Genomic DNA, 23,921 nt, shown 5'->3' on the forward strand with positions numbered 1-23,921 from the left:
AGTGCTGGGCCACCCATCAAACAGGCCAGCTCATGTTATTCATGTTATTTATGACATCATTCTCCAGGAGTATTTATATATTCTTCTCGTCTTTTAGGAATACTACTACCATTAGGAAATGCACTATTATCCATTTATGCAACATTTGTCTTAGTCTGTTTGAGCTGCTATAACAAAAACCACAGAGCGGGTGGCTTATAAGCAACAGACATCTATTTCTTACAGTTCTGGAGGCTGGGAAGTCCAAGATCAGGGCACCCGCAGATCTGATGTCTGGTGAGGACTTCCTGGTTCACAGCCATCTTTTCACTGTGTCCTCCCATGGCAGGAGGAGTGAAGAAGCTCCCTGGGGTCTTTTTTTTTTTTTCCAACGTTTATTTATTTTTGGGACAGAGAGAGACAGAGCATGAACAGGGGAGGGGCAGAGAGAGAGGGAGACACAGAATGGGAAACAGGCTCCAGGCTCTGAGCCATCAGCCCAGAGCCCGACGCGGGGCTCGAACTCACGGACCGCGAGATCGTGACCTGGCTGAAGTCGGACGCTTAACCGACTGCGCCACCCAGGCGCCCGTTTTTTTTATTTTATTTTATTTATTTTTTTTTTTATTTTTTTGGGGGGGGTCTTTTTTATAAGGGCTCTAGTCCCAATCATGGGGGCTCCTCCCTCATGACCCCATCCCCTCCCGTGGGCCCCCTCTCCTATGACCATCACATTGGATGTTAGGGTTTGTCATCTGAGTTTGGGGGAGAAACACACATTCAGTCTACAGCATTCTGCAAGTGTCTGCCCAGCGCTAGGGGAAAGAGAAGACTCTTCCCCCGGGAAGCTCTTGCCAGGCTGGGGAAAAGAGAGGACCTAGCCCCTGGGAAGCTCACAGTTTGAAGAGGGAGGCAGTCACGTGAACAGGTGTTCTGAAGCGGTGTGACAAGTGCTCTAATAGAAGGATGGCCAGGTCCACTGGCAGCACTGAGGAAGGGGCCCTAACTCTCTCTGGAGGAGACAACCAAGTCCTCACGCAGGCCTCAGGGCTTGTCCTCGGAAGAGGAAGGACAGCATTCCAGGCAGAGACACGGGAGGTGCAAAGGCAGATGGGGTTCCATGCAGAAGGGCACATGAGCCTAAGGAACTCCCTTGAATCAATTACTTTAAAAATTGGGTATCATGAGTCTGAAACCACTGGGACAGTTGAAGCCTTTGGAATATTTCAACATTGGCTTCACCAATGGCGCCTATCTCGTTTGACCACCTGCTATGGACACATACCTACACGCACATACACAAATACACATCCACGTATTCACCAACTGGAATATGCCAGCCCTTCGGTGGATCCCTACTTCAGCGTTTCAAAGAGACTCATTTATTAATTTAACGAAGACTGGTTGAGCACCTAATATATAACGTGCCCTGTCCTGGTGGTGAACAGGACAGAAGAGCTCCCCATGGAGTTGGCGCTCTAGTCAGGGAGGCGGACGACGAACAAGGAAACACACACATAAGATCAGGTCATGATCTCGCTGTTCGTGAGTTCAAGCCCCGCGTTAGGCTCTGTGCTGACAGCTCAGAGCCTGGAGCCTGCTTCGGATTCTGTGTCTCCCTCTCTCTCTGCCCCTCCCTAACTCGTGCTCTTTTCTCTCTCAAAAAATAAATAAACATAAAAAAAAACTTTAAAAAGAAAAGAAACACAAAGAAAACTCACATGATGGGGACACAGGTGGGGGGGAGAGGAAAGGGTGGATGAAACGAAGTTGGAAGGTTGCTGAGGACCAAATCATTCAGGGCTTTGAAGGTCAAGGTAAAGACTAGAATTTATTCCTGTTTTCCCAGCACCATTTGTTGAAGAGACTATCTTTTCCTCATTGTATATTCTGTCCTCCTTTGATCCTGATGTCTGTTTATGTGCCAGTACCTTACACACAAAGAATGAAACCGGACTATATATAAGTATACATATACATATACATATACATATACATATACATATACATATACATGCTGTATATGTAAACAGCATATACAAAAATAAACTCAAAATGGATTAAAGATCTAAATGTGAGACCTGAAACGATAAAAATCCTAGAAGAGAGCACAGGTAGTAATATCTCTGACATTGGTCATAAAAACATTTTCCTAGATATGTATTCTCAGAAAAGGGAAACCAAAGCAAAAATAAACAAATTGAACTACATCAAGAGAAAAAGCTTCTGCACAGGGAAGGAAACAATCACCAAAACAAAAGACAGCCTACTGAACAGGAGACATACCTGATAAGGGGTAATATGCAAAATACATGAAGAACGTAGGCAGCTCAACATCAAAATAACCTATAGTCTGCCTAAAATGGGCAGAGGACCTGAACAGACATTTTTCCAAGGAAGACATACAAATGGCCAACAGACGCATGAGAAGATGTTCAACATCACTCATTATTAGGGAAATGCAAATCAAAACCATGATGAGATATCACCTCACACCTGTCAGAACAGCTAGAATCAAAAAGACAAGAAAACAGCAAGTGTTGGCAAGGATGTGGAGAAAATGGAACCCTTGGGCACCATTGGTGTGAATATTGGTAAATTGGTGCAGCTGCTGTGGAAAACACTATGGAGGTTTCTCAAAAGCTTAAAAATAGAACTACCAGATGGCCCAGTAATTCCACTATTGGGTATTTAGCCAAAGAAAATGAAAACACTAATTTGAAAAGGTATATGCACCCCTGTGTTTATAGCAGCGTTATTTAACAATAGCCAAGATAGGGAAGCAATCCAAGTGTCCATCGGTAGATGAATGGATAAAGAAGATTTGGTGTATATATACACAATGGAGTATTAGCCATAAAAAAAAAACACAAAATCTCACCACTTGCAACAACATGGATGGAGCTAGAGGGTATAACGCTAAGGGAAATAAGTCAGAGAAAGACAAAACCATATGATCTCACTCTCATATAGAATTTAAGAAACATAAACAAAGGAAAAAAGAGATTAAAAAACCACTCTTAAATACAGAAAACTAACTGATGGTGGCCAGAGGGGAGATGAGTGAGGAGATGGGTGAAATAGGTGATGAAGATTGAGTACATTTATCTTGATGAGCACTGAATAATGTACAGAACTGTTGAATCACTAGATTGTACACCTGAAACTACTGTAACACTGTGTTAATTATACTTCAATTAAAAAAAATTCTAGAGCTTATTCCTAAAACACACGAAGCTATTGAGAAGTCTTACATGAGAGTGAATGTGATCTTTTCAAATGCTCTTGTATCCAAAATCATTAACCGTAAACCAAAAAACAATGATCAATTGGAACCTCATCAAGATTATTAAAATCTGGTCATCAAGGACACCATTAAGAATATGGATAAGTCATAGATTGGGAAGAAAGATTGGCAGCACGTATGTCTGATGAGGAATTCCTATCTAGAATATATAAAGAACTCCTACAAGATAATCATGAACCCTCCCATCCCCCAAAAGAGACAATGGGCAAAACACTTGCACAGACGGTTCACAAAAGAAGATATACAGTGGCATGGAAACACAGGGAAATGACAATTAAAACCACTACAAGGGGCGCCTGGGTGGCGCAGTCGGTTAAGCGTCCGACTTCAGCCAGGTCACGATCTCACGGTCCGTGAGTTCGAGCCCCGCGTCGGGCTCTGGGCTGATGGCTCAGAGCCTGGAGCCTGTTTCTGATGCTGTGTCTCCCTCTCTCTCTGCCCCTCCCCCGTTCATGCTCTGTATCTCTCTGTCCTAAAAATAAATAAACGTTGAAAAAAAAAAAATTTTAAAACCACTACTGGAAGAGTGAAAACAAAAACACCAACAGTGCCAGATTTTGGCAAGGATGTGAAGCTGCCGAAACTCTTATACATTGGTGGTTAGTACGTAATCTGGTACGGCCCCTCTGGAAAACCGTGTTGGTGGTTTCTGATAAAGCTAACCACACACCTACCTTTGACCCAGCAATTCCGCTCACAGATATTTATGCAAGAAACGTGAAGACATGGTCACAAAAAAATGTGGCCAAGAATGCTCATAGCAGCCTTCCCTTCATAATGACCATCACAAGGAGAATGGATAAACAAAGCATGGTATATTCAGACACTGGAATATTATTTAGCAATAAAAGAGAAGGGACTACTGATATGCACATCAATACGAGTGAATCTCAGAAATGTTATGCTAAGCAAAAGAAGCCAAATGCAAAAGACTGCATGCATGAAGTCCCAGAACAGGGACACTAATAATGAATACTGATGGAGATGAATTAGTAATTGCCTGGTGGGGGAGGGGAATTGATGAAAATAATTCAGATTAAAATAATTGATTAAAATAACCTAATTAATCATTAACACTGATTAAATTAAGAGGAAACTTTTTGGGTGATGAAGCGTGTTATGCCTTGTTTTGGATCGCAGTTACAAATGTACATACAATTGGGAAAACTCATAAAACAGCACACCTGATTTCCGAACATTTTATTGTATGTGAATTACACCTTAATGCAAAAAAAAAAAAAAACCCACAAAAACAAAAACCCACGTTTTTAAAGAAATGCACGTGTCCTGCCTTGAAGTGCCAAGGTGTGTTTGTGAAGTATGACATAGTAGAAAGAGTTAGATGTGGGGTCAGACACACGTGGAGGTCCTTCCTTCTGGTTGTTCCTTCTGGAGGAAGGACCTTGTGCAAAGTCACTTGGCTTTTTTCCCCACTTTGGCAAATAAAACCGATCTAATTCACAAGATGGCCACAAGGATAAGTGAAAAATTGATGGCCAAGTATCTAATTCCATACTCGTCACCTGGGAGGTTCTCCATAAACCCAGCTATTTTTAAAAAACTGTTTTAAATAACTGTAATCCTGGAGGCCCAACTAAAAATATGTCCTGTTCTGTTTTGCCAATGATGCCATATGCAACTTAAGACAAAAATTCGAAAATCAGCAGGAAAATCTGGAAAACAATAAGTTACAGAAATCGCTCTGCTCTGTGAGGGAGTCTGTGGACACAGCTGGTAGCCATCAATTACTTGTGATTGTGACAGGAAAATCTGGCACCTTCTGTGGTCGCACACACATCTTTCATCATCGTCTTGTACCTCATCTTTTTACCGAGCGTCCAAAGGGAAGGGAAAGGCCGTTTGGAACGAGGACTGAAATTAATAAGCCACAATTCCTGGAGGTGGTCAGCCTCAACTTTGCTAAAGGGAACTCCCATTTTTACCTTTCCAGATGTCTCCGTGACAAATTATTTATGCAGTTCCAGGAGTAAGCTGAGGTTTAGATTAAGAATTAATGGAAAAGTAAGAATGGAACGAAGTGCATTTCTAACCTTACTGCTTAATCCAAGGTCCCGCTAAATGGACTTTCATTTCTCTGCCTGATCCACTTTTGAGACACAGAACTGGTGAGAGCAACCCCTGGAGACCTCCTCCCTCCTGTCCTCTTGGCTCTGCTTGGAGAATGCCGAAGAGGCAGCCCGCTGCCCAGAACACCTCGTCCCTCTCTCTGGGATGCTTCTGGCAGGTCCAGCTGGTCTCCAATAGCCTCTCTTCCAGCCTGTGGCCCAAGGGGCCCTCGCCGGCCACCGCTCCCACCAGTTATTACAATAAGTCAGTGGAGGGAAAATGAAATGCGCTGTGTGATGGGTTTACTCTGTCTGTGCTCCTCAAAGAACCAGACCGGCAGCCCCTGCTGGTCTTCGGCCGCGTCCCCTCCAGCCTCATCATCATATCTCATTCCGGGCTGTCGTGACATGTCATTTCCTTTCTGCAGAGCCTTTTTGGGAGCTCGGTAACTGGACACATTGTTCCGCCAGCTGCGGGCACTTGGGAGCCCGAGTTCGGAGACCCCGGTGTGTGACAGCCAACGGGCAGGAAGTGAGTGAGGCCCTTTGCCATCACCTCCAGAAGCCGCTGGCTGGGTTTCAGCCCTGTAACATCCGGGACTGCCCCTCGAGGTAGGTGGCATCGCTCTTACCAGTACCAGCTTTTTGCTTGTGTTCGAAGGCTCGCTAATTTGATTTACCGCCGCGATCGCGGAGATGCGTTTAGCTGGTACTCGGTACCAGGCATTCCGCTAAGTGCTTCGTGTGGCTCATTTCGCAGGCGCCTCGTTAGCTTCCTGTTTTGTAGGCGGGAAGGTTGCCCCAAGGCCACACAGCTGCAAAGGCCAGAGTTCAAACGGAGAAGGTAATCTGTGTTCGGAGCCTTTGCCCTTGATCGCTGCTCAGGTCTGCTCCCTTGCACCCACAGTGCTACCTCGTCCTCATTGGAGCTGGTTCTGTGGGTCGAGCCTCGGAGATCGCATGGAGGTCCTGTTCAGAGTGCCCATCCTTAGATTCCACCCTGGCGGTGAAGACCACTAATGACCTTTCTGTGTAACGGATGACAGAAATCAGCAGTTTTTGAACGTCCAAAATCCAACTGCTGATCTCCAGCAAGCCCGTTCCGCCACTAGGCTTCTGGATTCAGTGACTGTGTCCCAGGCCCCCTGCTTTCTCCCACCTGCATCTGTTCTTGTCCGTTTTCACGGTTCGTGCGGGAGCTCGTGCCATCAATGCCCCTCACGTGGACTGCTCCAGGAGCCTTCTGACTCTTGCCCCCCCCCCCCAAGAGGGCTCTTCCCACTGTAAGCAGAATCGTCTTGAAAACACAAATGCACCGTGATGCTCCTTTGTTTAAAACCCGTCAAACACTTCTCGTCATTCTTAGGGCAGACGCTGAAGTCCCTAGCGCTGGGTCATGTCTGTCTTATGCATTTTTTCACCTTGTGTCTAAAACAGTCCTTTACGTGGGGCACCTGGGGGCTCAGCCGGTTAAGCCTCCGACTTCAGCTCAGGTCACGATCCTGTGGTTCATGGGTTTAAGCCCCACGTCGGGCTCTGTGCTGACAGCTGGGAGCCTGGAGCCTGCTTCGGATTCTGTGTCTCCCTCCCTCTCTCTGCCCTGTCCCTGCTCGCAGTCTGTCTGCCTCTGTCTCTGTCTCTCTCTCTCAAAAGTAAACAGACATTAACATCTTTTAAAATAGTGTCTAACACACACAGTTGCTGCCTGACTGATGGCGTGAGGCCAAGAACAGAAGCCCCTCCATGCTTGGGTCTCGGGCTGCCACTCTGTGTCACTGCTGGTCTCATCCGGCCTGGTTATCTGACCTCCACTCCAGGCCATTTTCCTGGCTCTCAGATGCGCCATTCTCCTGACTCAGAGTCTTTGCACATGCCGCTCCCGCTACCTAGAACGATGTTCCCTCTCTTTGCACTTAGACGTTTCCGTTCGTCTATTTTCAGGGAGACCGTCCCTGACCTTCCCCTCCGAGCACAGCCAGGGCCCCGTGCTGCTTGGGTCTCCTACTTCTTTATCATCTGTCTTTATCGCTCTTCCCACAGTCCGTCTCATTGTCCCACTAGACTGTCTGCCCTACAGTAAATCCACAGCTGTTTGCGGGACACTTTATCCCAGCGCTTAGCACAACATCTGCCCCATTATGCACCCTCCACAGGTATGTGTGAAGTGAATGAATGATTTCATTGAATCACATAGTCCCTAGCAGAGAACTGAGCAAAGAGCACCAAAGTCTCCAGGAAAACAAAATAATAATAATAATAATAACAGTAGCATTTATTGAGTACAACTATGTGGCAGATACTATTACCAACCTCATTTTACTGAGGAGAAAACGGAGGCGGTGCAAACGTTAGAGAGTCTGTTGCCCTTGTGCGAATGCCCACGCCGGATCCGCTGACCTGGGCCTTGGAGGAGGTGGGGGGGCAGGTCACACCGGGAGGACGTTCTCAGAGGGCCATGGCTGTTGGAGGCCCCCTGGCCGACGTGTCTCCCGGTGCCCGTCATTGGAAGGTCTCTTGGCTGAGTCATCACTCCCTCAGGAAACAGCCATCTGATGCCGCAGGAAGGCGCGGGGGCTGGGTTGTGTCACCCCTTGATTCTTACAACGTGAACAGAAATTTGTCAGCAGCCTCATTTATGAAATGTTCTCAAGCTTTTGCGCATCCCTAGAGTACACAGTCATACGCTTTCACACCTACAAGAGACAGACAGAAGTCACCCCACTCTGGGGCCCTTCACGTCGAGGGTCCTTTGTCTTTCTGTGCCGTGGATGCCTCTGGGTTGTCTGGCGAAGCCTGTGGCTCCCTTCTCAGAGCGAGGGGTTTTGTTTGTTTGTTTCTTTAAGATTTTTGAACATGTGTTTATTTTTGAGAGACAGAGCATGAGTGGGGGAAGGGTAGAGAGGAAAGGGACACAGAATCTGAAGCGGGTTCCAGGTTCCATGCTGTCAGCACAGAGCCCGATGCAGGGCTTGAACTCACGAACTATGGGATGGTAACCTGAGTCCAAGTTGGATGTTTAACCCACTGAGACACCCACGCGCCCCGAGCAAGGGTTTTAAATCTGTAAAATAGAATATATTTGATCACAGAGGAAACCAATTATGCTGAAATACAGTACTAAAATATTTAAAAATTATGATACAATAATAGGTTTGCTTCTCCATTAATACACTAAATGGTAAGATCTGGTGGTACATTAGTTTTGCAGCGGTGATGAATATACATGGTATTTTGAGATGCCTGCTACAATTGTAATGTCACGTAAAAATATCTGTGGTTTCCATCGGTAACAAAATCACGCAGGTATCGCTAAAACTACTGTATTTTGCAGCTGAAATTCTTATAGCTGAAGGAGGACTCAAATTATATCTCAGTGACAGTGAAGATCTAATTCTTTGCCCATCCAGGCCCGTGGTCCCTTGGAGAGCCACAGGGCTCAGGTTAGGAACCCGTGCTCTGCGGTAAACCAGCTAAACTTCAACATATTTAGTGACACAGCACTCCATCTCAGACACGTCCCGTTCCAAGTGTCCTGTGTCATTAAAGTGTGAACTTTAGGGTCAGATAAACCTAGAATCCATTCCCAGCTCCATTGGCATGTAGTTTTCTGTGACCACGACCAAGTTATCTACCCCTTTGGACGTTGGTTTCTTCCCTCCAAGAATAGGGATAACATGTAAATCTCTCAGAGCAAACAGCACATCGGTGCTTTGAAAATATTTTCTTCCCTTTGGTTTCAATGAATTGAAACCCACTTTTTTTTTTTTTTTTTTTTTAATTTCCACCTCATTTTGCCCTAGCTCTACTCTCTGGAGCCATACAAGTGCTCTTATATACTTGGAGACGGCCCTACCCCACCCCTGTGTTCCTCGTTTCCACCTGCTAATTCCGGTTGCTCCCCTGAATAAAAGAAAAGCTGGGAATAGAGCTGGGAGTTCTCTGTGGTGCTGTCCATCCCCCCAGAGAAGTGTATGGCCCCCAAACGGTCACAGTGTTAGCATTGGTTTTTTTTCTTTTCGAGACACTCCCTGTGGTGTCTGACATCCCTGTCCTTCGTAAGCTGCCGTAGTTTTTGTTCCCAGGTGGCTCACAGGTGCCTGGTCGGAGTGCTCTGTGTCTTGTGGGGAAGGATTCCGCAGTCGCCAAGTGACGTGCGTGCACACCAGAGCCAACGGAGCCACGCAGGTGACGTCTCCGAGGGCCTGCGCTCCCAAAGACAGGCCTCTGGGAGGAAGGCCATGCTCCAGTCACCCGTGCGGCCAGTGGGTCGTTGGACCGGGGGGCCAGGTAAAGCTGGACGAATCTAGTGTTTTCAGGGTACCGGAATCATCACTTTCCTTCTAACGCATTATTTTCGATTTGGGGGGGCGGATGGTCTGATTGATCTCTAAAACGAATGTAGGTGCCTGACCTCCAAGATTAGAGCTGGAGTGTCTGTGTCTTCTGATACAAAGGCAAATCACAGTCGGGTTCTTTGAATGCAGCTGTGCAGGAATAAGCTCCCAGGCTGACAAGCAGCCTCCAAGAAAAGGAGCAGAGGGACATTAGTAATAAGGGCACAAAAGTCTCATAACCCTCCCCCAATACCACCTGGAACAACAGTATAAATAAAAAAATATTCGGGAAAACAATTCTAAAGAAATGTGTAGGAACCTTATTAGCCTGCTACGGCTGCCGAAACAGAATACCATGCGCTGGGTGCCTTCAAGAGCAGAAGTTTGTCTTCTCACAATTCTGGACGCTGGAAATCCAAGATCGAGTTCTGTCAGAGTTGGTTTCGGTGAGACCTCTCTTTCCGGCTTAGACAGTCACCTTCTCACTGTGTCCTCATGTGACCTCTTCTCTGGAGAGAGAGAGACAGAGAGAGAGAGAAAGAGATTTCTGGGGCCTCTTCCTCTTCTTATAAAGACAATATTCCCAAGAGATTAAGGCCCCACCCTTACATCTCCATTAAACCTTTAATACCTCCCTATAGCACCTGTCACATTGGGGGTTAGAGCTTCAACATATACATTTTGAGGGGACACAGTTTGGTCCATAACATTCCGCCTTCTGGTCCCCGCCCCCAAATCCATGTCCTTGTCGCGTGCAAAGTACACCCATCCCATCCCAATATCCCTAGAAGTCTTAACCCATTCTGTCCTCAGTTCAAGTCCAGAGTCTCACTAAATGCCACATACGCCAGGCATGGGTGAGAAGTGAGTCGTCCTGAGAGAGAATCCCTCTCCTGCTATGAAGCTGTGAAAGCAGACAAGTTATGGCCTCTGAACTATGGGGGTGGGACAAGCAGGAAGGAAGGAAGGAAGGAAGGAAGGAAGGAAGGAAGGAAGGAAGGAAAGGGAGGGAGGGAGGGAAAGAAAGAAAGAGAAAGAAAAAGAAAAAAGAAAAGAAAAGAAAAGAAAAGAAAAGAAAAGAAAAGAAAAGAAAAGAAAAGAAAAAAAGGAAGGAAGGAAGGAAGGAAGAAAGAAACTGGAAAAAGAAAGGGGTGATGGGTCCCAGTCAAGACCGAAATCTATCAGGGTCAATTCCATCAGATCTTAATGCTTGAGGATAATCTTCTTTGGCTGGATGCTCACCCTCCAGACCCACCAGGACAATGGCATTGCCCCCGTGGCCCTAGACAGCAGCCTCCCCCATGTGACTCTTTGGAGTGGTCCTGCCCGTGACGCACTAGGCAGGGGCAGGCGGGCCCACAGGAATTGAGAGGGGGCCCCACCCTCTGAAAGTGAGGAGCAAACAGCCTTGACCCTGTGTGCAGTGGGACCGACAGCCTTGGTGAGCTCTGAATCCAGGTCATTCTTCCCTCTTCCTGAAGGATGAAACATGTTGGCAGCTGAATGGCTTTATCCCATCCTGTAGAATCTGTAGTTTCTAAAGCTTTCCTTAACCGGGTCCCAACTATGTTCCTTTGGTCCAAACTGGCAATGTCTCTGGTGGTGCCATCTTGTCTCTAGCCCTGGCTTCCACTGAGATGGCTGAGTGACTCCATGGCCAACCTCCTTATAAAGCGATCGCCCGGCCACACCCTTCGTGTTCTCTCCAGAACGTATTCTCTCATCCTTCGACATGTGGATAGACTGACACTTTCCGGAATCCTCCAGTTGTGGTTCCTTTTTGCCTAACGGTTCCTTCAGTTTCTGTCTGTCCACTGATGTTCCAATATCAGCGGTAAGAGGAAGCCAGGCTGCACGTTCCGCACTTTGCTTAGGAATCTCCCCAGTGAAATATCCGATTTCATCACCCACAAAGTCTAGCATCCACAAAACACTAGAACACGATTTGCCCACGGTTTTGCCACTTTAGAGTGATGTTCGCCTTTCCTCTGGTTCCTAGAGGCATGGTCCTTACTTCCCCCTAAAACCTCGCCAGAATCCCCCTTAATGTTTGTACGGTACAGCTTTGGTCTGCGAACACAATTCATTCTGGAAACACACTTGTAATCCAAAGCACTTGTATCTCAACGCGAATTTCCCCATAAGAAATAATGGAAACTCGGATGTTTTGTTCTACAACCCAAAAATATTCATATAAAAATGATTATAATCCTGTAATATAATGCAAAATAATAAGGAAAACACAAAATGTAAAGAAAAATAAGTTAACCTGCACTTACCTTTGAAAACCTTCACACTGATGTGAGGGAGACAAGAGAGGAGGGTGATTGTGTAGCACGACTTTCACGATCACTAACAGAATCAGTGCTATCTATTGGCTCAATGGAATCCTTTTCTTTTCGTGCACGTTTAACAAGGAGCCTATCCAATGACCTAGAATGAAGCAAACCATTCCTAAGCTCGCTCTTGTCGGAAAAGCAAAGGACTGTCCCGAGGTGCTTTGAAGGGACAAAAAATACACTAATGCCAGTTGTGGGCACCTTCCAATGTTCTGAAAAATCACTGATCTCTGCCAAACACCGCAACCTGAGACCGAGCATCCAAGCATGGGAGACGATCACCCACAATCCTACAGAGAGAGAGAGAGAGAGAGAGAGAGAGAGAGAGAGAAAACCACTGGGCTCAGTTGTGATCATGTGATATCCTGCGTCACGTCCTACTCATATTGCAAGCCGTCACTCGTTTATCAAATTAAAATGTATTAGAAATGTTTGCTCGTCTTGCGGAACACCCGCAGAACAAGTTACTGGCAATCCAAGGTTTCACTGTACTAATAACAACATCCCCTTCAAGGCAACCAAGTTTTTTCTAGCCCGCACCTCAAAACTCTTCCAGCCTCAACCCATCACCCAATCCCTGAGCCGCTTCCACACTTTTAAATATTTGTTACAGTAGCACCCCACATTTCAGTACCAAAATCTGTATATCTGCATTAGCCAGGGTCCTCCAGAGAAACAAACCAAGAGGGTGTGTGTGTGTGTGTGTGTGTGTGTGTGTGTCAAGAGATTTATTATAAGGAATTAACTCATGCAGTTATGGAGGTTGACAAGTCCCAAGAGCTGCAGACAGCTGCTGTTGTCATTCTAGCCCAAAGGCCAGCAGGCTAGAGACCCAGGAAGAGCCAGTGCTTCGGCTCAAGTACAGAAGCAAGAAAAAGCCGATATCCCAGTTCAAAGACAGTCTGAGTCAGGACGAGTTCTTTCTTACCTGGGGGGAGGGCCAGTCTTTGTGTTCTCTCCAGCCCTTCAACTGATTGGGTGGCTCCCACCCACGTTAGAAGGAACAATCTGCTTTCCCCTGACTACTGATTTCAATGTTCATCTCATCTAAAAACACCCTCCCAGAAGCACCCAGAATCGTGCTTGGCCAAATATCCGGGCACACCGTGGCCCAGCCAAGCTGACACATAAAATTAACCAATAAAGAAAATTATCCCATGAAGAGAAATAGAAGACACGGTTGAAAACATTGTTGAAAAGTAGGCCGAATAAAGGAACCCTCTAAACTGTAAAGGTGTCTGCTTCCTTAAATGAGCCGAAACATGTGATATAATTTCAGCTAAGACTACGGCAGAACGCTTTTGGGGAACTTAAGATAATTTTGACATTCACATGGGAGAACAAATGAGCACAGGAAATTTTGGGGAAAATCGACTCACTAGAGGTGTGGAGAGACCTTCTGAATGTGGTGTTTCAGCTGCCGCGAAGCGGTTGTAAGTGAGATAGTACAGCGTCAGTGCGGGACAGTAGCCCCAAGTCGCACAGTGTAATGGTATGACACACACAGACCCATGTTAAGCGGGTTCAGTGTTCAAAGGTAATTAATCATAGGGGAAGAATTGCTTAAAAAGCTAGTGTTAAACTACCAAAGGTTTTTTTTTTTTTAAAGAAAATTAAAGAAGATCTAAATAAATGGAAAGGCATCCCATATTTATGGATCAGAATACTTAACGTGAAGCTGAGAACACTTTCCACATTGATCAACGGATTCAACACAATCCCTGTAAAATCTCCCAGCTGGCTTCTCTGCAGATACTGACGAGCTGATCCCTAAAATTCATATGGAAATAGAAAGGACCCGGAATCGCCAAAACCATCTTGAGAAAAGAACAAGGTTGGAGGGCTCAGACTTCTTGGTTTCAAAACTTAGCACAGAACTGTAGTCATCCAGGCAGTGTGGGTAGACAGGGGATAGACCTAGAGATTGCTAGAATAGACTTTAGCTTAAGGTCGAGAGATAAATTTCTGTATCGGTGTCGGTTGGCTTCCTACAGAGGGGACGAGACCATTCAGTGGAGAAAGAATAACCTCTCTGGCAAATGGTTCCAGACAACTGGATATCCGCGCGCACAGAAGAATGAAGTTGGACCCCTAGCTTATACCGTATGCAAGAGATTAACTCCAAGTGTATCGGAGACCTAAATTCAAGAGCTGAAACTACAGAGCTCTTGGAAGAAATGTAGACACGAATCTTCATGCTTTGGGTTAGCAAGTGGATTTTTAGGTACGATACCGAAAACGATGCCAATGTAGTTGGGCTACATGAAAATTAAACACCTTTGTGCTACAAAGGGCATGACTGAGAAGGTGAACAGGAATAGAATCGGCATGAGGGCAAGGCCTTTTCAAGGATGAAACAAAGTATAAGGAAAAAGTAATATGCATTATGACATGAAAATTTAAGAATTGCACGTCAAAAAACTTTTTTTTTTCTATAACTGAACTCACCTTAACACAGAAGCCTCCACTTTTGCACAGGGCAGGAAAACCCAAACTTGCCAGTTGCCTATGCTTTTAAGCACAGTCCTATCAGGACCTAAGCCCTGTCGATTGCAGATTGGCCCTGTTCTTTTCCCTTCTCCCCAGAGATGGTCTAAGTTTCCGGGCGGGGGAGGGGGAAAGTGGAGGTGGAAGGTCCTCGGGTGTCTTCTTGGCCCTGAAGGACGGCTGCCTGGTCCTCAGAGCTGCACCCCCACCCTCCCTGACCTCCCCTGGGGACAGCTGGTTCCCGGTAGCCGACCTTCCCCTGGCAGTGCCCCTCCGCACATGACCTTGGTACCACAGCATGCCTGAGCTCACAAGATCGTCCGTGCTGCACTCTGCTTTCGTTACAGTGCCCTGCGCGTTGCCTGGGTCGCACAGCGAGGATGCCACAGCATCGTACGGCTTGTCAAGGCCACAACAGCTCTGACTCGGGCTGTGACGACAGAAGCAGGTACTGGCCCTGCCCTCGGGCGACGCGAAACCTCTCCCGCCTCGGTCAGTGGCTGTGGCCGCCTGGGAATGGAATGATGTCTCCTGTCTACTCCCTTCTCATAATTGACGATTCCTATACCACCATCCTGGGCAGTGTGCATTATATTGAAATATCAGTTATCACTTACTGTTACAGTTACAAGTCATTTGAATGTTAAACAGGTAGAGTGATACCCCAAAAAGGGGAACAAAATAGAGTAGCAGTGAGAATAGATATTTTTCCTTCCGTACACAAAGTTGGCAAAGCCTAATAACACTGAAGTTCACAGATTAAATCTTCCTCGTGTTTTCAGTGAACTACTTACTGTATTCCTCCGCTTAGAAACTATTTTGATAGTTTTGTTTTGTTGAACTATTTTGGCACAGTGGTTTAGCAGAGAATGACAGAGGCGTTTGCCTTGTTAAGGGGCTTAAACCAGAAAGGACTCTGCTTTCGTCTTAGTAGAAGTCTAAGCTGGTGGATGGCTTGGGGTAGAAGGTGTTGTTCCATGAGGTCACGCAGAGACCCAGACTCCTTCCCCCCACTGCCGTCCCAGAGAGGGGAGCCCCAGCCAGCCCAGAGTGGGGGAGAGAGCCGAAAGCATGTGAATGAGAGACTTTGGACTTCTCCCACTCTCGCGTTGTGTGATCGGGGTTACCTGGCCTCCTCGTGTGCGGGAGGGAGCGTTACCGCCCGTGTACAATTACAGTTGGGAGGTTTTGAGTAGCTGCTCTAATGTAAAGTACCTAAGAAGCCTGGATCATCGAAGATGCTCCATATATGGTTCCTTTTCCCTCCTTCCGCCCTGAGTGTTGCTGGAAAAAATGAGATGACCTTGACAGCTGACTCCCTTTCCATCTTGAGCCTTCAGTAAGGCTTGGCGACATAGTATCAGCTGTGGTTCCTATTCCCCTCAACACAACTCAGGCCAGAACTATTTTCCTCAAATGGAAAATGTTTGGAACAGCTCCCTCCTTCTCAACAGGCAACCTAGTTCTGTCTTTTGCTGAGAAGACAGAGACCACACACAGATTGATATCAATTATCCCAGATGTTTTACTTTGCATTCTCAAAGGAACACTTACAATACAGACACTTACCTGCGTGGACTGAGCTTTCTGGATGTATTTTCCTGACACTTGTTTTTTTCTCCTTATCGATACTTCTTCCCCATCTTAGTACATAAGATTCACTTTGTTCTTTCTCGTTGTTGTATTTCACATTACCTCATTCCATTGCTGATGCACATTTGATTGTCTGGGGGTTTTTTCTGTTTGTGTGTGTGTTTGTTTTTGCTATTACAAATACTGCCGTAGGCATTTTAGGACTGCAGTAGGCATATATCTTTCTGCATGAAGGGTTGTATTCTTAGAGGATAGTTTTTGGTATGGAATGGGATTGACAGGGCTGTTCATTCTGATACTAAGTTACCATCAAAATTGCCTATTCCGGGAGTATATGAGAGTTCCCCCCTTTTCATGAACATTTTAATAGGTTTTCAGTCTTTGTGAAAATTTTTGTCAATCTGATGGGTGAAAAATCACATCTTACTGTAATTTGTACTTTTCTGATTACTTTTTATATGCCTTTTGGCACTTTGTATTTTTTTCATAAACCCATCCACTTTTTTCCATCCCTCCCACGATTACCGGCAGCCAGGCCGTCCAACTGGTCACCCTCCACCTGCTGCTCCTTTCCAGCCCAGCCCCCACACTGCAGCCTGAGCAATCCTTTCCAGAACCACGTCTGATAACACCTCCACGACACTCCACCCTGCTGTGGGATTAAAGTCCCGCTAGAGGCTTCCCTTGCTCTGAGTAGGAAGGGTGGCCAAAGTATGCAACGTGGCCTAGAGAACACTGCACAGTCAACTCTTCCCTGCCCTCACCGCCTCATCCCAGACCTCACACACCCCCAAGGTTGGTGCTGCAGCCACGTTGTCTTTCCTCCAGGACACGTGCTAGATTCGCCACGCGCTCTCCAACCAATGGCAGCGAAAATAAGATGCCAAGACGTACTAGAGAGGATCAAAGGCATGGAGGGGTCTATCAGGAGGCTCGGTTGTGTGACAAAGTGGGGTTTTAGGAAAAGAGTTGTGGAGATGAACCGAAACGGTGGAAGCATTTAGAAGAAAGAATAGAAGAAAAATTCCTGGAGCTGGGGGGAGGTGAGGAGGGGTCAAGTTGCCTTTCATTTTCTCCATCATCTCTGCTTCCTCCAAGCTTGGCCGCCCTGCTGTTACATCCCGGTGCTTTTCTCTCACGCTGTTAGCTTTCCAAAGTTGAGACATTGAGGAGGACTCGTAAAAACAGGGTTGCTTTGCGATTTTTAGCACCATTTCTACTCTCCTGTTTTCTACAGGGAAGCACAGGTGTGTGTAGCACCCATGCCCAGACTGTGTCCCCCTCGCTCAGATGTCCCCCCGTCCCCATCCCCAGTCCTGTCCCCGGCTGGGAGGAGGTGGGATCTCTGTGCTGGACCAACCTTAGGTTCTTTCTCTGGGTCCTCAATCAATGCCCAGCCTCCGGAACTTCTGCTTCCGTGTTGGTCCCTTGCTCCCCGTGTCCTCCCATCTGTCATGGGCTCTGTGGCTCCTCCTGCCCGCCCCTTCCACTCCCCACCCGGGGACCTGCCTTCCATCAGAACAGAGATTGGCCCCGTCAGTTTGGGTCCTTCGGGCCCCTGAAACAACAAAAGTCAGCTCGGAATGATTTATGCAGAAAAGGTGGGAGATTTCTCATTAAGACAGGACCGCCCAGCACTTGGGCGCAACAGTTTGGTCTCCTTTTAAAACACATGTTTTTGTGCCTATTCGGTGAGTATTTGTTCTACCTTTTTTCAGTAGTAAAAGCTCATCTGTGCGTGGTATGGCTGAGCAGTGCTGGGTCTATGCCCAGTTGTCTGAAACAACTACGATTCATAACCACTGGGGCAAATAAAAGCCCTGTAATTAATAGGATAGCCTCCTCCTCTTCCCATGTAAAATCTTAAGAGTTTGAGGGGATGGTGTTGTTTAAGTAAAAACATTTTGATGGAGTCTCCCCCTCCTGGCTAATCAAAGTACTGCTTCCAACTACATGTAACATTCTCTCCCCTGGAGACGATCAGGTTATCACAATTTTCTCCATCTTCCTCCATGTCCAGTGGTGTTTCTACTCTCCTTATGGATCATGTGCCCTGGTAAGGAGCCGTTTTAAAACATTTCTTTAAACGCTTATTTACTTTTGAGAGAGATAGACAGAGCGCGAGCAGGGGAGGGGCAGAGAGAGACACAGAATCCAAAGCAGGCTCCAGGCTCCGAGCCGTCAGCACAGAGCCCGACGTGGGGCTCAAACTCCCAAACTGTGAGACCATGAGCTGAGCTGAAGTCGGGTGCTTAACAGACTGAGCCACCCAGGCACCCCTGGTAAGGAGCCTTTTATGGGAATATACAGACGTGTCTCAAGAATTCAAAGGGAGAGAACGCCGTCAGACCACAGGAAGGACCGTGACCAAGAAATGAGAAGTTCCTGGGGGTTTTCCCCCTCTGTCTCTGCCACTTGCTGTGTTTCTGCTTCATTCTTTGTCTCTTCTGAATATTTTTTTTTTCCTATTTCTCTGGCCTGTGTGGCACAACATGGCCACCATTGCTCCAGCCTTCAGGTTTATAGGTCTTATTCCAGAAACCTCCAGGCTCATGGAAGAAAGACAGTTCTTGAACCGGCTCAGCCAAGCTAGGGCTGTCTTCCAGTCACCTGCGGGGTGGGAGACATTCCCGTGTAGCGCAAAGACACCTCCCAGGAGCCCTGGCTCGGGGGGCAAGAGCGGGCCCTCTAGGGTGGCTCTGCCCTCTGGGTAAACGTCCTCAAAAACCAGAGGGTACCAACCTTCTGTTCTGTCCTAAAGGGTAAGGAGCCACAGACGGATCCCTCTCCCCAGATGGTCTTTGCTAACTCTGAGCACGAGGCCTGGTGTGGCCATATTGTAAATGGAAGAGTGAGCGCCATCTCGTAGCAGACAAGGTTGCTCGCACAGGTTCGCACTCGTGCCCGGACATACCTCCAGGGCTCAGATGAACAAAACTCAGCTTGCCAGCAAAGTGGAGGAAGCATACAGACCGTGAGCCGTGCCCCACTTCCTTGCCTAGACTGACCCGCTCTGCCTTTCTCAGGACAGTGTGTCTTTTGGGGGCGGGGGGGGGGTGTCTTAACTTGGTGTTAGAAGCGAGCGGAAACACGTGTGTGCTCACCTCTCGCTGTCACGACGGGGCCACCGCCTTGCTCATCAGCCAGCCGTGCCCAACACAAGTCGGCTTCCTGGCCAGCAGGGTCCGGATGGGCGAACCTCGAGGACACGGAAAATAACGGCACGGGAAAAGGCTTGATCTCAGCACGAAGTGACACCCTGCTTCTCCCATTTTCCATTTTTTGTTTTTTTTCCTTTTTCTTCCCCCCCCCCCCCCCCTTTCAGACCCACCTTGAAGGGGAACTGCTCGTCCGGGGCGTGTGACGCGTGCTGGCGCCCCGGCCCCTGGAGGCCCTGCACGGCGGCCTGCGGCAGGGGCTTCCAGTCCCGGAGGGTCGACTGCGTCCACACCAGGAGCTGCTGGCCCGTGGCTGAGAGACACTGCGTGCAGAAAAAGAAACCGGCTTCCTGGCGGCACTGTGTGGGGCCTGCCTGCCATAGTACGTACCCCTGTCGGGCCCGCCAGCGCCCCAGCCTTGTCCCGGCCAGACCCGGGGGCGCCTCCCTCGCCAGTGGCTGGTGGCACGGCCCACGGGCCATCCGGGGTGCAGGTGGCATCTTGGGGCACTGGGAGATTAGCCCCTTGGATGCGGGTACAGCTCGGTGTCCTTTCGGGAAGAGCCGTCGAACCAGCTGGGTGTCCACGGCCTTGGCTCCCACTGCCTCCTCCCGCCTCTGTCAGCCTCACCGCACCCCCTCCTGCCTGCGGCTCTCATCTGCTGGGACAGTGATTCTTTTTTTTTTTCAACGTTTATTTATTTTTTTGGGGGGACAGAGAGAGACAGAGCATGAACGGGGGAGGGGCAGAGAGAGAGGGAGACACAGAATCGGAAACAGGCTCCAGGCTCCGAGCCATCAGCCCAGAGCCCGACGCGGGGCTCGAACTCACAGACCGCGAGATCGTGACCTGGCTGAAGTCGGACGCTTAACCGACTGTGCCACCCAGGCGCCCCTGGGACAGCGATTCTTAAAGATTTGACCTGTTTGTACGATTATATGTTCACGTAGGCATATATTTTTATGTTATTGTATATTATAGTTGTTATATTATTTTTGCAAAACGTAATCATAAATATACGTAGCCAGGGAGCAGGCTCCTAGCTTGTATCGGTTTGCCAAGGGGTCCACACCCCTGCCGTTCCAAGCACTGAGAGGAAAGACGGAGGCCAGGAGGGCGGCGAGGCCCCGGAGAGCGGCGTGAGGCCGCGCGGCCGGCTAAGCGGGGAGCCCACTGTGCTTCTGAGCCTAGTGCAGAGTCGTGGCTCTAACCCCAGCCTCGTGGGGGCTTTCTCCGCTTTTTAAAATTTGGGTCCAGCTGACACACAGCGCTGCATTCGTTTCCGGCGCAAGAAAAATTTATTCTCAAGTTAGTTAACATAGAGTGTCGTCTCGGCTCCGGGAGTAGAACAGAGTGATTCATCTCTTACCCGTAACACCCAGTGCTCTCGTCCCAACAGGTGCCCTCCTCTACGCCCATCCCCCGTTTAGCCCATCCCCCCTCCCCCCTCCCCTCCAGCGGCCCCCACTTTGTTCTCTGTCTTTAAGAGTCTCTTATGGTTTGCCTCCCTCTCTGTCTTTATCTTATTTTTCTCAAAAGATTTTTTTAATGTGTATTTATTTTTGAGAGAGAGAGCTAGAGAGTGTAAGCGGGACAGGTGTGGAGAGAGAGGGGGAGAGAGAGAATCCCAGGCAGACTCCATGCTGTCAGCACAGAACCCTATGTGGGGCTCGCACTCACAAACCGCGAGACCATGACCTGAGCTGAAGTCGGATGCCCAACCAACTGAGCCACCCAGGCCCCCCTCAGAGGATTTTTTTTAAAACTACATCTCAGGGCTCCTGGGTGACTCGGTTGGTTAAGCATCCGACTTCAGCTCAGGTCATGGTCTCCTATGGGTTCGAACCCCGTGTCGGGCTCTGTGCTGACAGCTCGGAGCCTGGACCCTGCTTCGGATTCTGTGCGTGTGTGTCTCCCTCTCTCTCTGCCCCTCCCCCTGCTCGTGCTCTCTCTCTGTCTCTCAAAATGAATAAACGCTACAAAACCATTGAGGGGTGCCTGGGTGGCTCAGTCCCTCTCTCTATGCCCCTCCCCTACTCGTGCTGTCTGTCCCTCTCTCTCTCAAAAATAAAATAAAAACATAAAGAGAAGCCACAGCATTTAAACCACGTCGCCCACGAGCTCTGCGTTCCACGGGTATCCGGTTTTTTCTTCCCTGCAGGAGCATGTTTGCAAAGCATCTCAACTTGTGTTCGCTCGATGTCTACAAACAAAGGTGCTGCTGGACGTGTCTGGAAGGGTGAACCTGTGGAAGGGTCGTAGCACTGCTGTGAAGAAGAGACCAGAAGTGGAGAAGCTCTTCCCCCCACGTAGCTGGTTCAAAAACATGTTATTTCTTTTAAAAAAAAAAAAACCCAAAAAACACTCTAGATTCTGCATGCAAACAGGTTGATGCAAACTCACCGCTGGTGGCGTTTCGCGCTGTCGTTTTCCCCACGGCCGGTCTTTAATTCCAGCTCTTTGAAGCGATGCATCCGGGACCAACGAGCGTACCGTGGCAGGTGTGCCATGGCACGTGGGACCTCCCCGTGTCCTCCTCATCAGGAAATCGCCCAGGTCCCCAGGGCGTGGTCGCATGCTTCCTCCTGTGACGTGCAGGCTAATAGCATACGGCGTCCCGAAGTCTTGAGGGACACACGGCAACCGATGACTTCCTCTTCTCCCAAGCTTTAGGGTTTCAACAGGTTTATAAAGCGTTTACACCCTGGAAGCCCTGGCCAGTCGCCATTAAGATGGCGTGATTGGTGCTAGTGGCATTTTGATGGGTCCCGAAGCCCAGGCTGTGAACAAGAGGCAGTCGCATCGACTGATCCGAGGATCCTGGGGGCGGGGAGCCGCGTCTTGCCCTTACGCTTAGAGAACCGGTGGAAGAAACCACAGAGGAAACCTTGCTGCCAACTTCACGGCCATGGAGCTCTATCTGTGACCAAATGAGGCATCTCGGAAATCAAAGGAGAGGGGGAATTCACCTTTTCTACTGATTTTGAAGTGCAGTCAAAGCTTTCTTTTAAGAGCTGTGAATGAGACTTCTTCTGAGCACTATTCTCTTGCACACAAACAGAAATTCAAAGCCTTATTAGACCTAATTTATGCATACGATAGTATTCCTGAGGGTTCTTATTTCGGGAAGATTGTAAGAAAGTGATCTAAATATGAAACACGGTGGTTGGAAAGACTTGTTTATAGTAAAGCATTGTTTTCCTTCAGACTGATTTGTCGGTAAATCCAAAGTGAATTTGGGTGAGGCTAGAAGTTACAGTTGGGGCTAGAGGTCAGAGTTAGGATTTGGTGAGTAAGTGTAGGGTTCGTGTTAGTTTTAGGATCGGGTTAGCTGAGAATGGAAATTACGGTAGGGTGAAGGCTGGAGTTGGCTTTGGGGGTTGAGGTTGTGTTGGGTTGCGTTCGAACTGGGGCCAGTGCTGGTGTTGGTGACAGTGTCAGGCTGGAGGGTAAACCTGGAGTAAGTGTTTCTGCGGAAGTAGTCTGGGGCTAGCATGGAAGTTCGAGAGCCGATTTGGTTATGGCGCCCCTTCCCTTATATCCTGCCGATTACTGCTTTAGATGGCACACAAGCCCAAGTCAGTGGCCGTCCGTGCTTACGTGGCGACCCAGCCACCCGCACCCGTGTGCTGCCCCCAGCGCGCCGGCCACGACATCCCCCGAAGCAGGCGGCTCTGGACCTGGTCACAAAGACGTGAGCAGCGCGTTTGGTCTTTGGACGTGTCTGTGGACGAGCTCGCTGAGTCTCTCGACCACATTCTGAGCACCAGCCCTCGTGTTCTGACTTCAGCCTCACGGACACTGGTGATAAACGCTACTGTACGTGGAGGGTTTGGTGGCTGGGATGGATGGGGATGGGGAAGGGCACACACACCAGCCCGCGGGTTGTTAATCATCAATCACCCTTGATTGTTGAAGGATTTTAAATTAAAAGAAAGATCATTTGTAAAATACTCTTTGTATATATTTATTATATGACTTAAAGGTGCAATATTTTATTTTGTACAGTATGTAATAAAGACATGGGACATATATTTTTCTTATTAACAAAATTTCTTATTAAATTGCTTCACCTTTGTATTTAAAGTCGCTAATTTTCTTGTACTTTTGTTACCATTCAAACGATGTTCCTGTGTACTGTATTTTACTACTGTTTCTATAACATAAGAGTTAATGTTTCTTTCATGACCCTTAAGTGATTCAGAAATAAATTTGATTATTCAGTGGCATCCTTAGACATGTGAGTGGCTTGTTTGTATTGTTTTCTGATTTTGTCGCCTGGGTCAGCCTTCTTGTGGGTCTGGGAGCGGACCTGATGGGTTCACAGTCCTGGATCGTCTTGGGAAATGGGGGTTAGAGGATTCAGGGCGGATCACATAGAAATTCAACTCTCACTCCCTCCCCCAATCGTTTATACCGTGTGCATTATAGTGAAAACAATGTCAAGGGCAGAAAGGGTGGAAAGAAGTCCCAAATGGACAGCCTGAGACAGGTTTAGAAGTAGGTGGGGGTAGGAAAACAAGAGGGACTAATCACCTTTGATTTGGGATCATTAAGAGGGTTATAGGGACTGGCCGACCGTGTCTGCACCTAAAGGCTTTTTGGCCGCAGTTGGTGAGGAATCAAAGTCCCTCGTTTAACACTAGGACTCACTCTTA

The 23,921-nt window shown here is 47.9% G+C and overlaps 1 protein-coding gene across 1 annotated transcript in view; it reads left to right on the forward strand.

Moving 5' to 3' along the window:
• Positions 1-21,506, forward strand: part of ADAMTSL3 (ADAMTS like 3) — a 347,278-nt gene extending 325,772 nt beyond the window's left edge. The window contains exons 25-29 of the mRNA XM_047086812.1: positions 5,781-5,964; positions 9,435-9,639; positions 14,860-14,960; positions 19,431-19,649; positions 21,428-21,506. Coding sequence (XP_046942768.1) covers positions 5,781-5,964; positions 9,435-9,639; positions 14,860-14,960; positions 19,431-19,649; positions 21,428-21,506 — 788 coding nt within the window. The remainder of the gene's footprint in view (positions 1-5,780; positions 5,965-9,434; positions 9,640-14,859; positions 14,961-19,430; positions 19,650-21,427) is intronic.
• Positions 21,507-23,921: the final 2,415 nt, after the last annotated feature.

Source organism: Lynx rufus, unplaced genomic scaffold (assembly GCF_022079265.1).
Source record: "Lynx rufus isolate CCGP_SWC_20201006 ecotype Redwood Valley unplaced genomic scaffold, mLynRuf1.p SCAF_21, whole genome shotgun sequence".
Classification (NCBI taxonomy): Eukaryota; Metazoa; Chordata; class Mammalia; order Carnivora; family Felidae; genus Lynx; species Lynx rufus.